Source organism: Gymnoscopelus microlampas (genome assembly GCF_963454915.1).
Source record: "Gymnoscopelus microlampas genome assembly, chromosome: 17".
Classification (NCBI taxonomy): Eukaryota; Metazoa; Chordata; class Actinopteri; order Myctophiformes; family Myctophidae; genus Gymnoscopelus; species Gymnoscopelus microlampas.
This window is the reverse complement of record NC_139954.1, coordinates 6,926,660-6,939,331: the sequence shown is the minus strand read 5'-3', so window position 1 is coordinate 6,939,331 and position 12,672 is coordinate 6,926,660. Positions and strand designations below refer to the sequence as shown.

The following is a 12,672-nucleotide window of genomic DNA, read 5'->3' as shown; positions in this document are numbered from 1 at the left end:
GAGAGACATTATGGAGATCCCAATTAACCTGTTGTGGACACACAAGGACAGTGGAGAGATGTGATTAATCTGGTCATCATTAGCTGCTTCATATAAAGCCACTGAGGAACATGAGGTTCCTCAGTGGCTTGTGTGTGTGTGTGTGTGTGTGTGTGTGTGTGTGTGTGTGTGTGTGTGTGTGTGTGTGTGTGTGTGTGTGTGTGTGTGTGTGTGTGTGTGTACTTGTAGTGGAATAGTGCTAAAGTAAGATTGTCTTTGAGTCACTTGTCTTTTCAAGCTGTTAAAATGTGGCCTCGACCATTAACTCCCTGTTGTTCAAAATTGTTGAATCACCCAGTATGTTTTTACATTTATTTAAAGCTAAACGGCTCTGTAGAGTCCGCTCTTCATTTGCTTTCATCAAGTAAAAGTTGCAATTCCACAATATAAAACAATACTAAATCCTGTTCTCAATTTGACTGGAGTAAAAGTACAAAATGATTGGCATCAAAATATGCTTTAACAGTACCAAACTAAAAGTACCAAAAAGTTAAATGGCTGATCAAGAACCTAAAAACTGGGCTTGTATGTATTTAATATCTGAAGTATAAAATGGGGCTTAATAATCCAGTGCTGCTGTGCTTTCTGAGATGATTTATTTTCTATTTTATTGAAATTACAAAATACTTCACTAATGTGACAGGCAGTAGGCCTAACCCAGTATGAATGAATGAATGATCATTTAATCATTAAGAAATTCTTAAGACTATTTATTTATGGAGGAGGAGATCATATGTAATTGGAAACCAGATAACATACATCTAAATGAGAATTCAATTATCAGAATTTAAATATCAAATTGTGTATTCAATGTTTACGACAATTATTTAAAAAAATAAAAGAAAGCAAAGAAAGCAACAAATGCGTCTTAAAAACACTCATACGGGCGTGTTTCTAAGCCTAATGTATGCGTAAATTATTGTAGTACAGACATGTAGGCGGAGTAGTGCTGTTGTAGTCCGACGTCACGTTGTAGTCCGACGTCACGTTGTAGTCTGACCAATGCGGAAGTGATCCGTGGCAGCTTAGCTAAACCTTGCAGAGAGGAGGATGTGTTTTCATGTTTATAGTGTGAAACGCTCAGCTTAAAACAAACATTATATTTCATATCATTATTGACATTAAACGGCATAACGCTTTATTCCTCCTGGGCTCCCCTGACAACTGACGAGGACCGACTGAAGCACCAATAAGATGGAGGTAAATACATAAACACAGAATATGTAGCATTAGCTCCATGAGCTAACTCACACAGTGCGGAAATGATCCATTTATTAGGGCTATTTAGATTTTAAACTATTATAATGATAATTATTATAACAATAATAATAATAATAATTATTATTATAACATAGTGCTGCTGTGTTATAATATTTAGATTGTAAACTATAATAATTATTATTATATTAATAATAATATTGTGCTGCTGTGTAATAATAATAATAATAATAATATCGTGCTGCTGTGTTGTAATTATAATAATTATAATATAGTGCTGCTGTGTTATAATTATAATAATATTGTGCTGCTGTGTTATAATTATAATAATATTGTGCTGCTGTGTTATAATTATAATAATATTGTGCTGCTATGTTATAATTATAATAATATTGTGCTGCTATGTTATAATTATAATAATATTGTGCTGCTGTGTTATAATTGTAATCATTATAATAATAGAAATGTGTTATAATGTCTTTCCAGGCGAATTCCTTTCATATCAGACATTTAATTTCATTGACAGGAGATAAACACAGACGAAAAACAATTAGTTTACCTTACTTATGGGTTTAGCCAGAGCAGCTATAAACTAAAAAAGGGTAAATACAAATAGACACATTAATAGAGTGCAGAGAGAGCAGTTATCAGTACAATGTCTCAAAGAAACTAGAGTACCAGCTATAAACAATGATCCATCTGTCTAAACAACATGCTATGTCTAAATAACATTCTGTACGTTTAAAGCTATTATAGGATTATAGGATACCAGGTAAACAATGAACCTTTAGCATACATTCTGTACATTGTGGTGGAGAAGAACAAATCTACGAAACAAACATATGAGAACAAGTTACCATAACTCTGTGTGTGTGTGTGTGTGTGTGTGTGTGTGTGTGTGTGTGTGTGTGTGTGTGTGTGTGTGTGTGTGTGTGTGTGTGTGTGTGTGTGTGTGTGTGTGTGTGTGCTTCATTTAGGTGTGTGCATGCCTGTATGTATCTGTCAGTGTCAGGAAATATGTCCACGCTGGCATACAATAACACTTTAATGCAACACACCCACAATATGAAGAATGTTTTTATAACCTCCGGCTGTGTAATTTTACCTGTCAAATAGTTTATACTGTAAGCTGCATTCTATTGAAACTACCAGCAATAGACAGATAGCCTAATACAAAGTAACACGCTCTCATTATTTTCATCTTTAGACTATAATAAAGGTTATGTGTCATTATTGCATGCCTACAGTTTTTTATGTGTGCTGTGCTACTTGTCAAACTTGTCAAACTAGCCTCAATGCTATTTTTAATATCTGGCATCTAGAGTTGCAATACCAACCCTTGGCAGGACTGTGTGTGTGTGTGTGTGTGTGTGTGTGTGTGTGTGTGTGTGTGTGGTGTGTGTACTTGTAGTGGAATAGTGCTAAAGTAAGATTGTCTTTGAGTCACTTGTCTTTTCAAGCTGTTAAAATGTGGCCTCGACCATTAACTTAGAGCCATATGAAATCCGTTTTATTTTTTTCCCAATTCCGTTTTATTTTTTCCCAAATTCAGTTTTTTCCATTTTAATATTTCTGAATTCTGTATTTTGCTTTTTATGCTCATTTTTACCATTAAAAAAGTGTCTGGTAAGTGGAAATGAATAAATGTTCAAGATATAACAGTCCATACATGGCCCTTGTTGTGTTATACGCAAAAATGTTCCCAAAATAATTCGGTCTAATTCGGTCTGAGCATGCGCAAAATGGCGGTAAAAAAAAAAAAATTACCGCGATTTTTTTTTATTTTCCAAATTCTGCAATATTCCGTGTTTTATTCCAATTCCATTTTTATTGGTCATTTCCGCGATTCCGTCCGCGATTCCGTTAACACGGATTTCATATGGCTCTACATTAACTCCCTGTTGTCCAAAATTGTTGAATCAGCCAGTATGTTTTTACATTTATTTAAAGCTAAACGGCTCTGTAGATTCAGCTCTTCATTTGCTTTCATCAAGTAAAAGTTGCAATTCCACAATATAAAAAAGTACTGTTAAATCACGTTCTCAATTTGACTGGAGTAAAAGTACAAAATGATTGGCATCAAAATATCCTTTAACAGTACCAAACTAAAAGTACCAAAAAGTTAAATGGCTGATCTAGAACCTAAAAACTGGGCTTGTATGTATTTATTAATGTCTGAAGTATAAAATGGGGCTTAATAATCCAGTGCTGTAGTGCTTTCTGAGATAATTTCTTTTCTATTTTATTGAAATGACAAAATACTACACTAATGTGACAGGCAGTAGGCCTAACCCAGTAGTCGAATGAATGAATAAATGATCATTTTATCATTCTTCACAGTCATTCATCCAAACAGAAAAGTCCGACCTGATTGTATTAAACAACGTTAAACTCGGCAACATTGCAGCTGTACGGAAAGCTTGGATTATTCTCTTTGTATCTGCAAAGTTTTTGTTTCATAAAAATCCACCATAGAGACATGTTATGAGTTACTTTCTGTCAATAAAGTCTGTGCAGGTGATTATTATTCTACGTGTTGGAGTTTGGAAGCGCTCGTTTTCTATAACACAACGTCCTGCTGCCTCCTGCATTATGTGACATTTCTAAACGGGTGGTACGCAGGACCGTTGAGTGATTTCCATATATATGTACATGAGTATATATAGTACAGTATATTTCATATGTGGTTGTCTTTGGTGTAACAGGACCCCGGTACCAGTGGGCCGGAGTCAGTGGCTTCACCCCCAGGAGGTGCACCAAAGTCCAAGGTACCAATAATAACCATCCTCTTACATACTTTACAACACAATAAAAACCCTACCTATTATTGTTGTTGCTCGCCAGGTTTTACGTCAAGTGGATATATTATATACGTATATTAGTGGTTTTCAAACGTTTTTGGATCAGTGCCCCACTTGTAAATGTTGACAGCGCTCGAGGCCCACCCATCTGCCCACTTAACATTCGCCGTGATAAGTGGTCAGATGGGTGGGCCGCGTGCATTTTCAGAGCATGTTTATTATAATGATCAATCAATAGATTGTGTTCCGGTTTGGATAGATGGAACTAACCTATATATATACTTCAATTTCCTATTTATCTGCATCGCAATAAAAACGACATTTTCAAGATTTTTTATGAAATTTTATCATTGATCCTGCAGCTGGACACACTGTCCAAAGAGGACCTGATTAAGTTTACCAAGAAGCAGATGGCTGCCATGCAGAAAATGAAGGCTAAATGTGCAGGTAAATACATTGTGTGTGTGTGTGTGTGTGTCTGTGTCTGTCTGTCTGTCTGTCTGTCTGTCTGTCTGTCTGTCTGTCTGTCTGTCTGTCTGTCTGTGTGTGTCACTGGCAGCATGTGTGTGGCTCTTGCTACCTGTGTACTTAAAATGTTCTTCTTGTTTAGATTTTGAAAAGGAAGTTGAAACACTCAAGCAACAAGTGAAAAGCAGCAACAACAGTTCAGAAGACTCCATTCTGATACAGGTTTGTACATTCTAGACTCACGTAGTATTTTGTAGCCAGACAACTGGCTACAACAGATGACAGGAAGCTGTCATCTGTTCGTCATTTCCATTAATTTCCATATTTTTAAAAATATCTTTAAAACATATTTTTGAAATCCAATTTCCGATAAGCACCAAGCTATTCGAATACTAATTTGATTTTGAGTAGGACACATTTACGTGACTGCAAAGAAACTGAAACGGAAGCGGGGAGAGGAGTTGGGACATCCGCTTTACCCCCGGATAATTTTCAGAGCCGTTTCATAGACTGTATGACGGAAGCATTTGAAAATTGTGTGAATCTGAAGTCAACAGTCTGGCTCAAGAAACTTAAGATTCATGCCACTCTTCTCCACAGCTGTTACACTACCGTACATATTCCTCAGCCAACATCCTTGTTCCTACTTTGGTGTGTCCTTGTTTGGTGTGTGTGTGTGACACGTAACAGGAGCTGACAGAGAGAATGGATGCGTTGCTACTGGAGAAGGCGGAGACCCAACAAAGCCTGGTATTGTCTCGTAAAGAGCTGGAGAGGAGCAAGCTGCAGGCCAAGGTGAAATGAACCCCCTTAACATAGCACATCATAAACATCTTTATTACTTCCTCAAATGTCAGACTCAACATTTATTGTCCAACAGAATTGACTTGAGCCTGAACGTGGTGACATGCTCAATGAATATTTATTCATGTACCATTTGTCTATGAATAACAATGAATGTATTTATTATTGTCTCTGCTACTCCCGAACACATGCCACTCAGTTAACACATTTTCACTAAAAGGGTCACAATGGGTTCAAGTGGTTAATATTTTTCAAAAATGGCTAAAATAGCCGATCTAAAAGCTCACAACGCCTGAGCTTGTTATTTGCGTGATTCATCATACGACAAAGTATATACAGTACGTAGGGCTTAAGTGGCTAATGACTGTCGGGCTCTTATGAATTCCAAGTTAAACGTCACACACTTCTGTAGTGTATCTGAAAATATGTTGCGTTCTTATTCACATTTACCACTAATTCGTGCCCGGGTTGCTCAGTCGGACTCGGTCACGGACTCGTCACCTTTTGGACACAAGGTCCTGGGTTTGATCCCGGGCACCGCCCCCAACTCGGTGTAAGAGTAGCGCGGCTTGGGTAAATAAGACGTGCGGTAAGTACTGAGTCTAGCCCGTTGAAAAGGGGATAGACGCCCTCGTTCTCGGGCAACGAGAACGAGGTCTGTAACTGTAACTCTGAGCGAGTACAAATGGAACCAAATGCACCCTAACGGGTCCATTTGGTTCCATTTGTACACTCTCCGAGTTATGGTGGTCCTTGAAATGTAAAAGTTTGAGAACCACCGGTATTGAAATTGACGTGAAGTCCACATACCAGTTCTGACAGTGCGATGAAACCGATTCCGGTTCCTCAATGTTGTATCTGGTTCCTCCGGTTCCGGATCCCAATCCTGGTGGCCACGTACGTTTCAAAGAAAACCTCACATTTATCATTTGTGTTATTATGAACAGGACGTGGCCGCGCTGCAGGCAGAGCTGGTCTCTGTCAAAGAAGACCACCAAAGAAAGATCAGAGCTTTGGAGAGCAGCATCGAGGAATCCAACATCAGACACCGGGATGAGGTGGCGCGCTTCCAGAACCTGCTGACAGAGCGGGAGCAGAGAGACAGAGAGGAGGCCAGCGAGAGAGAGGAGAGGGCGCCACACCAAAGACAACGTGCCGACGGCCACCTGGAAGCTGAGCTGCAGAGCCTGCGGGCTCAACTGGAACTGATCCAGGAAGGCAAGTAGGGCTGTAACTTATCTTTTTTTTTTTTTTTTTGCCATTATACTATCGATATTTTTTTGCATTTTCTTTCCTTTTCTGCCTATTCTTGCTATTTTAACTTTTTTTTTTTTACATGACAACGCAACCAATTTCAAAATTTCCCTCCAAAATTGATTATTTATTTGAATTAAAATCCATTATCGATATTTTTTTAATAAAAAATCAATTAACTGTTGCATCCGGTACAGGCAAGTCCCGGGAGGTGTCGGAGCTCCAGGAGAGTCACCAGCAGGAGCTGACGGAGGCCCAGCAGGAGGTGGAAAACCTGAGAGAGGAGCTGGCCCAGAGGAAGATGCAGCACGAGGAGGAGATGAGGGCCCTGGAGGAGGACTGCGAGGTGGAGCGGGAGAGACTCCTCCTGCTCCACGACGAGCTGACCGAGCAGCTGGCTCTCAAAGGTATTTAGGCACTGTCACAATTATTACACAATCACACAACTATTTGAGATAATTGCAATTATTTTGCGTAAATCGTCATAATCCTTTCCATGTTCATATTACTTTCAAACATGTAAAAAAGAATTGTGGAAATGGCGGATCTACAAGCTCACGACGCTTCACATCGCGACGCATTGTGAGCTTGTAGATCGGCTATTTCCAATATTATGTTATTTTTTTAAAGTATAATGCTATTACATATGTCAGTCATTTCTTTTTTTTCTTTGTCATATCTGCCCTGTGCAACTGCAAAGCCAAACAGAAATGTAATTAATTATTATCCATATGTTCCAATTTTCCAAGACAAAAACACAAAAGATTTAAGTTATTAAATATCTCAGTTTCAGTTATCTGTCACATCTTCCCTGTGTATGAAGCCTAAAAGCCAAAACATAATTATTATTCTTTTTTTTTACCCCCACTCGGCCGGAAAAACACAATAAAATAGTTTATCAATTATTTGCGCAACAATTAGTCGTCAAGTAAAATGACATGATCGAGACAGCCCTATTTTACGCCTGCTGTCCCTGTTTTGGAAAACATTAGAATCAGTTTTTGTAAAGAAGTGGGTGAAGGTCCTTTTGTTGTTTTCAGAAAGCAGAGAAAGAAAAGAAGAAGGGCTAGGTAGAGCAGGGGAGTAAGTAAGCCTTGCCGATCCATGTGGCCCATAGGGCAGGAGCCTATCTCCTGTTTCTGTAGCGTGAGACAGCTTGATGTCCAAGTGCACCTCCTGGACATGACGATAGTATGTCACGGGACTTACCCCCCCAATCCAACCCTTGATGCTGAGTGCCGACTGTCGAGCAGGGAGCCATTAGAGTCTTTGGTATGACCCGGCCGGGGTCAGACCAAAGACCTGCTTGTTTATGCATTTAATTGGGAAAGAACCGATCTACCAGCTCACAGCTTGTAGATGAAATTTACGCATCCTACCTGGGTCAAGGTTTTTTCCCCCCGTTCCCATAGACGTGTTTAATATCGCGTCAAATAAGAACTGTGTTCCAAAAATAAACAAATAACCCCGGTGGTTTGACTCATATGGATATGAAGCATCAACTGATGGTAAGAAAACGCTAATGTTACTTCCGCCGAATTAGTTAAATTTTTTGCCAGAAACGGACTGTATCAAATATGAGTGACTGACTATCATAAACGATACAGAACCTCCTCCCTGACAATATCGCAGAGACAGTTTGTTTATTTTTGGACCACAATTCTTATATGAGACGATTCTAAGTTGACCCAATGTTATTCTCCATAGAGAAATTACTTTACGACCCAGGGGATGAACGAGTGACGTTAGGACTTCTGTAGGGCTGTCACCAAGATGCCATTTTAGTTGGAATTGGAATTTGCGTTTTGGGTGTGCCGTCTCTTTTAAGGAGTAATCTTACTTGTTTGTCGGGTGCTGATGAAATCAGTGGTAAATCCTGCTTTTCCAGCCTTTCATCTGCTGCCTTTTTACAAATGCTTAAATGCCACAATGTTTTGTGGTGATGCATTGTACTCTCTCTCACTTCACGTGGTTGTGAAGGGCTCGGCTCCCCTCCTGTGCACTGCATGCACCGTTTCCTAATCCGCTGCCACCAACCCTTGTACAATTACGCACATACAGTATAAACCAGCTAAACTCAACATTTCTTCATTTCAAGGACCCCCAGTTTGATATGCATCAGGCCACGGACCCCCCATTTCATACAGTTATGTCGTTGCTGTCAGGCAGAAATGCATTCTTTCTTTTTTTGTAAATCAATGCCCTATTTCAAGATTGTAGCGCAAAAATACAGAAAATGGCAGATCCACAAGCTCACAAGTCACAAAACATTACCTGAGAAATAACAGTTTTAGAGGTTTCCACCCTACAGATATGCGAGGCGTTGTGAGATTGTAGATCGGCTATTTTCTAAATGTTTGCCTCTTTCTTATGTTATATTTGGCAAATGTATATTATTGGGCATTGGGTATTAACACATTGAGTGCCAGAGGTTTTTTAAAACAGGTTGCAGCCAGTGCCAGCGTTTTTAACAATTTTTCTACCTTTTTCAAGTAGTCACAAAATAGTTTCCCCTCATTACACACACAGGGGTCTCGTAGAATAATAATAAAAAAAAAAAAAACATTCGGTAATCCGTTCCATAGTTGAAGCCAGTTGAAAATAGTCAAAAATACATAGTAAAAAAAAAAAAGTACACAGGAGCCTTGTCACTACAGATACCCTGTATACACTTAGACTGTATGTTGCTTTGATTACTGTTGAGTGAGAAAACAATGTTGCACATTAAGCTAATCATCTGGGGACCCCCCTAAAATTATTTGGGGACCCCCAGTTTGGGAACCACTGATCTACACTGTTCAAATGGTGACTGTGTGTGTGTGTGTGTGTGTGTGTGTGTGTGTGTGTGTGTGTGTGTGTGTGTGTGTGTGTGTGCAGACAGCTACCTACAGGATGTCCAGGAGGAGGATGAGGATCCGGCGCGTGGCTCCGGCATCGCCAGGATGCTGGAGCTGTCCCGGTCCAGCCAGGGAGCACCGGGCAGCGGGGACGCAGAAGCCCTGGAGGACCTCCAGGTAAGGCCTGGCTGTGACTATTGATTATAGTCTTTTAGGGTGAGGTTAAAGGTAGGGTAAGTGATATTTTTTGGTTAAAATAAAAAGTATTTTGTTAAAAGGTTAAAGCACTATATTCTGGTAGTAATCATTGCTATAGAGTGTTTGTTCAGTAACAGGAGTCTCCCCGTCTCTCCAGCTCTTTAATAAACAGAAAATACATTTTCCGGTAGGTGTCAAAATCTCAGCAAATCAGGAGAAAGTACCCATTTTTAAGCTTCATTTTTATAGTGTTCCAGTTCCAATTTTGTCTGCTCATTTCTTAGTGTCATCACTTCCAATTTCACTTGTTTAATCTGTATCCTGATTGAGTTCTCTATCCTAATAGAGTGGATAAAATTGGAAATGAAACTGAAACTGAAACGGAAATGCATTTTCTGTTTTATAAAGAGCTGGAGAGACAAGGAGACTGCTTTTACTGAACAAACACTCTATAGCAATGAGTACTATCAGAATATAGAGCTATTTAACACTTATGTTAACCAAAGAAAATCACTTACCCTACCTTTAAGCAATTATTCTATCAATTACTTTTCGGATTAATCAATTGATTTATTGAATACTTTATTTAGAGTTTACTCTCTGGTGGCAAGCTAGAAGTCTTTGGTGGCAGAATATAGAATGCATTCATCCCCATGTATCCTGTGGGCGGCAGTGGCTCAGGGGTAGAGTGGCCGGTAGAGGGGTCCCCCAGAGTTAGTGTCGAAGTGTCCTTGAGCAAGACACTGAACCCCTAATTGCTCCCAACGAGCAGGTTGGTGCCATTGATGTATGAATATGTGTGTGAATGTAATACACAATCTATGTAAAGCATTTTGGATAAAAGCCCTATATAAATGCACCATTTACCATTTACCATGTAATGACCTCTTAAGCCTTATACGTCATTCATTGTTGTACAACAGTGTTGTGCAAAAATAGCCAGTCTACAAGCTCACCGTTTGCTGCATCGTGTTGTGAGCTTGTAGATCGTCTATTTTCACTACTTTCTGAAAATGTCAATTTTGTTGATCGATTAGGAGAAAACAATCGATTTAGGACATCCCAGAGTCTCAGGCAAGAGAGAGAGGGATGGGCTGGTGGTAGTCAGAGTCAGGGAGATTAGTGAGCTTGTAGATCTGCTATGTTCACTTCGATTTGAATCGATTACTTATATCAGTGGTTTTCAACCTTTTTCATGCCAAGGACCCCTAAATTGATACATCTGGCCGCAGACCCCCATCTGAAAATGTGTTGTGCCAGGGACCCCCAGAAGCAAAGATTTGAGTTAGAAATGTTTGGTTGAGAACCACTGACTTATATCGAACATGGATAATGTTTCCTGATGGATTCAGGCCCAGAACACCATGTTCCAGGACGAGCTCACTCTGCTGAGCAACGTGAAGGCGGAGCTGGAGGCGGAGCTGCATAGGACGAGGGAGGAGTTCCAGACCGAGAGGGAGGAGCTTGAGTTCAAGATCGACGAGCTGCAGATGTGCCGGGAGGGTGACCACGCCGCTGCCACCGCTGCCACCGCGGCCACCGCGGCCTCGGATCCGGCCAGCTTTGACCCTGCGGTGAGTCTAGGACTGCAGCTATTGATTAAGCCCGGGGTCTTCAATGTTTTTTCAGGCCAATGACCCCCTAGCTGAGAGAGAGATGAAGCAGTGACCCCCTCTATATTGTATAAAATTGTGTTTCAGATTAAACTTTTTTTTTTTTACTTGGTCTGCTCTTTTTTCCTTCTACACCTATTCCTCTTTGCCAAAAATAGCCGATCTACAAGTTCACAACGCCTCGCAGTGCGAGGCGTTGTGAACTTGTAGATCTGCTATTTTTGGCTAAAGTTTTCCTCAGAAAAGGAAAGCTTGAAGTGGTTAATGTAAAAAATCCTATCACACAAAGATTTGGCGGACCCCTATAGTAGCTCTGAGGACCCCCTAGGGGAGACCCCTGGATTAAGCGATTACTTTATCGATTCGTTTTTATGAAGCTTTTTGATAAGCTCACACAGTGAACTTGTAGATTGGGTCTTTTCTCTATATTTGAAATTTGTTGCAATGTTTTACCTTATTTTCATAATTTTTGAGCCGTTTTTATCCTGTGTTTTTTTCTTTTCTTTGATTGATTGAATACTTTTATTTACAAGATTGTTAATAGTACAAGTAGTTCACTCAAAGTTTATGCTACAAGGATAACACAAAAAGCCCCAGGGGACTTGTTTCCATTGTGGTCCATTGTACTCAATTCATCAGTAGGACATACAATAAAATCGGTAAAAGCTCAGTGGCAGCAAAAGGTATATTTATATTTTCTCTCCTGCTCTTACGTGATCTCTATTCTCTCCCTTCTGTCAAAAGCTACCAATTTAAAAAAATATATATATTTCACCCTCTTCTTTACACATCTAAACCTGTGATGTGACAATAGAAGTGAAATTCTGATTCTGATTCTTATTCTAGGTGAGTCCTGCTGACCCTGACAGAAAGGACAGCGTGAAAGAAGACAGACTGGCTGAACAGAAAACCTTGGGGGAAACCCCTGTAGAGGAGCAGAACCCCACAGGGGAAACCCCTACGTCTATCACTGTAGAGGATCAGTCAGCACCCAGTCATCATGACCAAGACCAACAGAAGAAGAGCAGCGGCCCAGAAGGACAGCAGAAGGTAGAGCAGGTCTCCCCAGAGCTTGATGTGGAAAATGCATCCCGCTATAAACAAGCTCTCAAAATACGAATGACTAACGCTTGAAACCCACCAGCTGCGCAAGCATAAGGGTACAGACGCAGATTTTTTTCTCCGCTCCATGTTAATGAATGCAGCCTTCTCACTGGCCGTGCATGGACGCTCCACTCACGCACGTGAATACTTTTTTATCCGCTCCGACCGGAAAAGAACGTTTTCCCGCACAAATTGTCATTGAAAGCGCGTGAGCGACCCTTTTTTGGTGGGTTCCCACCGTTAGTATAATAAGAAAAAATATTACAGGAGAGAAAAGGTGAAAAAGGAAACATAAGTACAATAGAATACACCCCCTAGAATGATCTCATGAAGAGA

At 40.1% G+C, this 12,672-nt stretch overlaps 1 protein-coding gene across 1 annotated transcript in view; it reads left to right on the top strand.

Moving 5' to 3' along the window:
- The first annotated feature begins 1,055 nt into the window (after positions 1-1,055).
- The window catches only part of gcc2 (GRIP and coiled-coil domain containing 2), a 63,312-nt gene continuing 51,695 nt past the window's right edge, over positions 1,056-12,672 (top strand). Inside the window, exons 1-10 of the mRNA XM_084083898.1 lie at positions 1,056-1,239; positions 3,963-4,025; positions 4,421-4,505; positions 4,669-4,748; positions 5,217-5,321; positions 6,278-6,548; positions 6,782-6,991; positions 9,462-9,598; positions 10,972-11,193; positions 12,079-12,282. Of these exons, the coding sequence (XP_083940024.1) occupies positions 1,234-1,239; positions 3,963-4,025; positions 4,421-4,505; positions 4,669-4,748; positions 5,217-5,321; positions 6,278-6,548; positions 6,782-6,991; positions 9,462-9,598; positions 10,972-11,193; positions 12,079-12,282 (1,383 nt within the window). The 5' untranslated portion in view covers positions 1,056-1,233. The remainder of the gene's footprint in view (positions 1,240-3,962; positions 4,026-4,420; positions 4,506-4,668; positions 4,749-5,216; positions 5,322-6,277; positions 6,549-6,781; positions 6,992-9,461; positions 9,599-10,971; positions 11,194-12,078; positions 12,283-12,672) is intronic.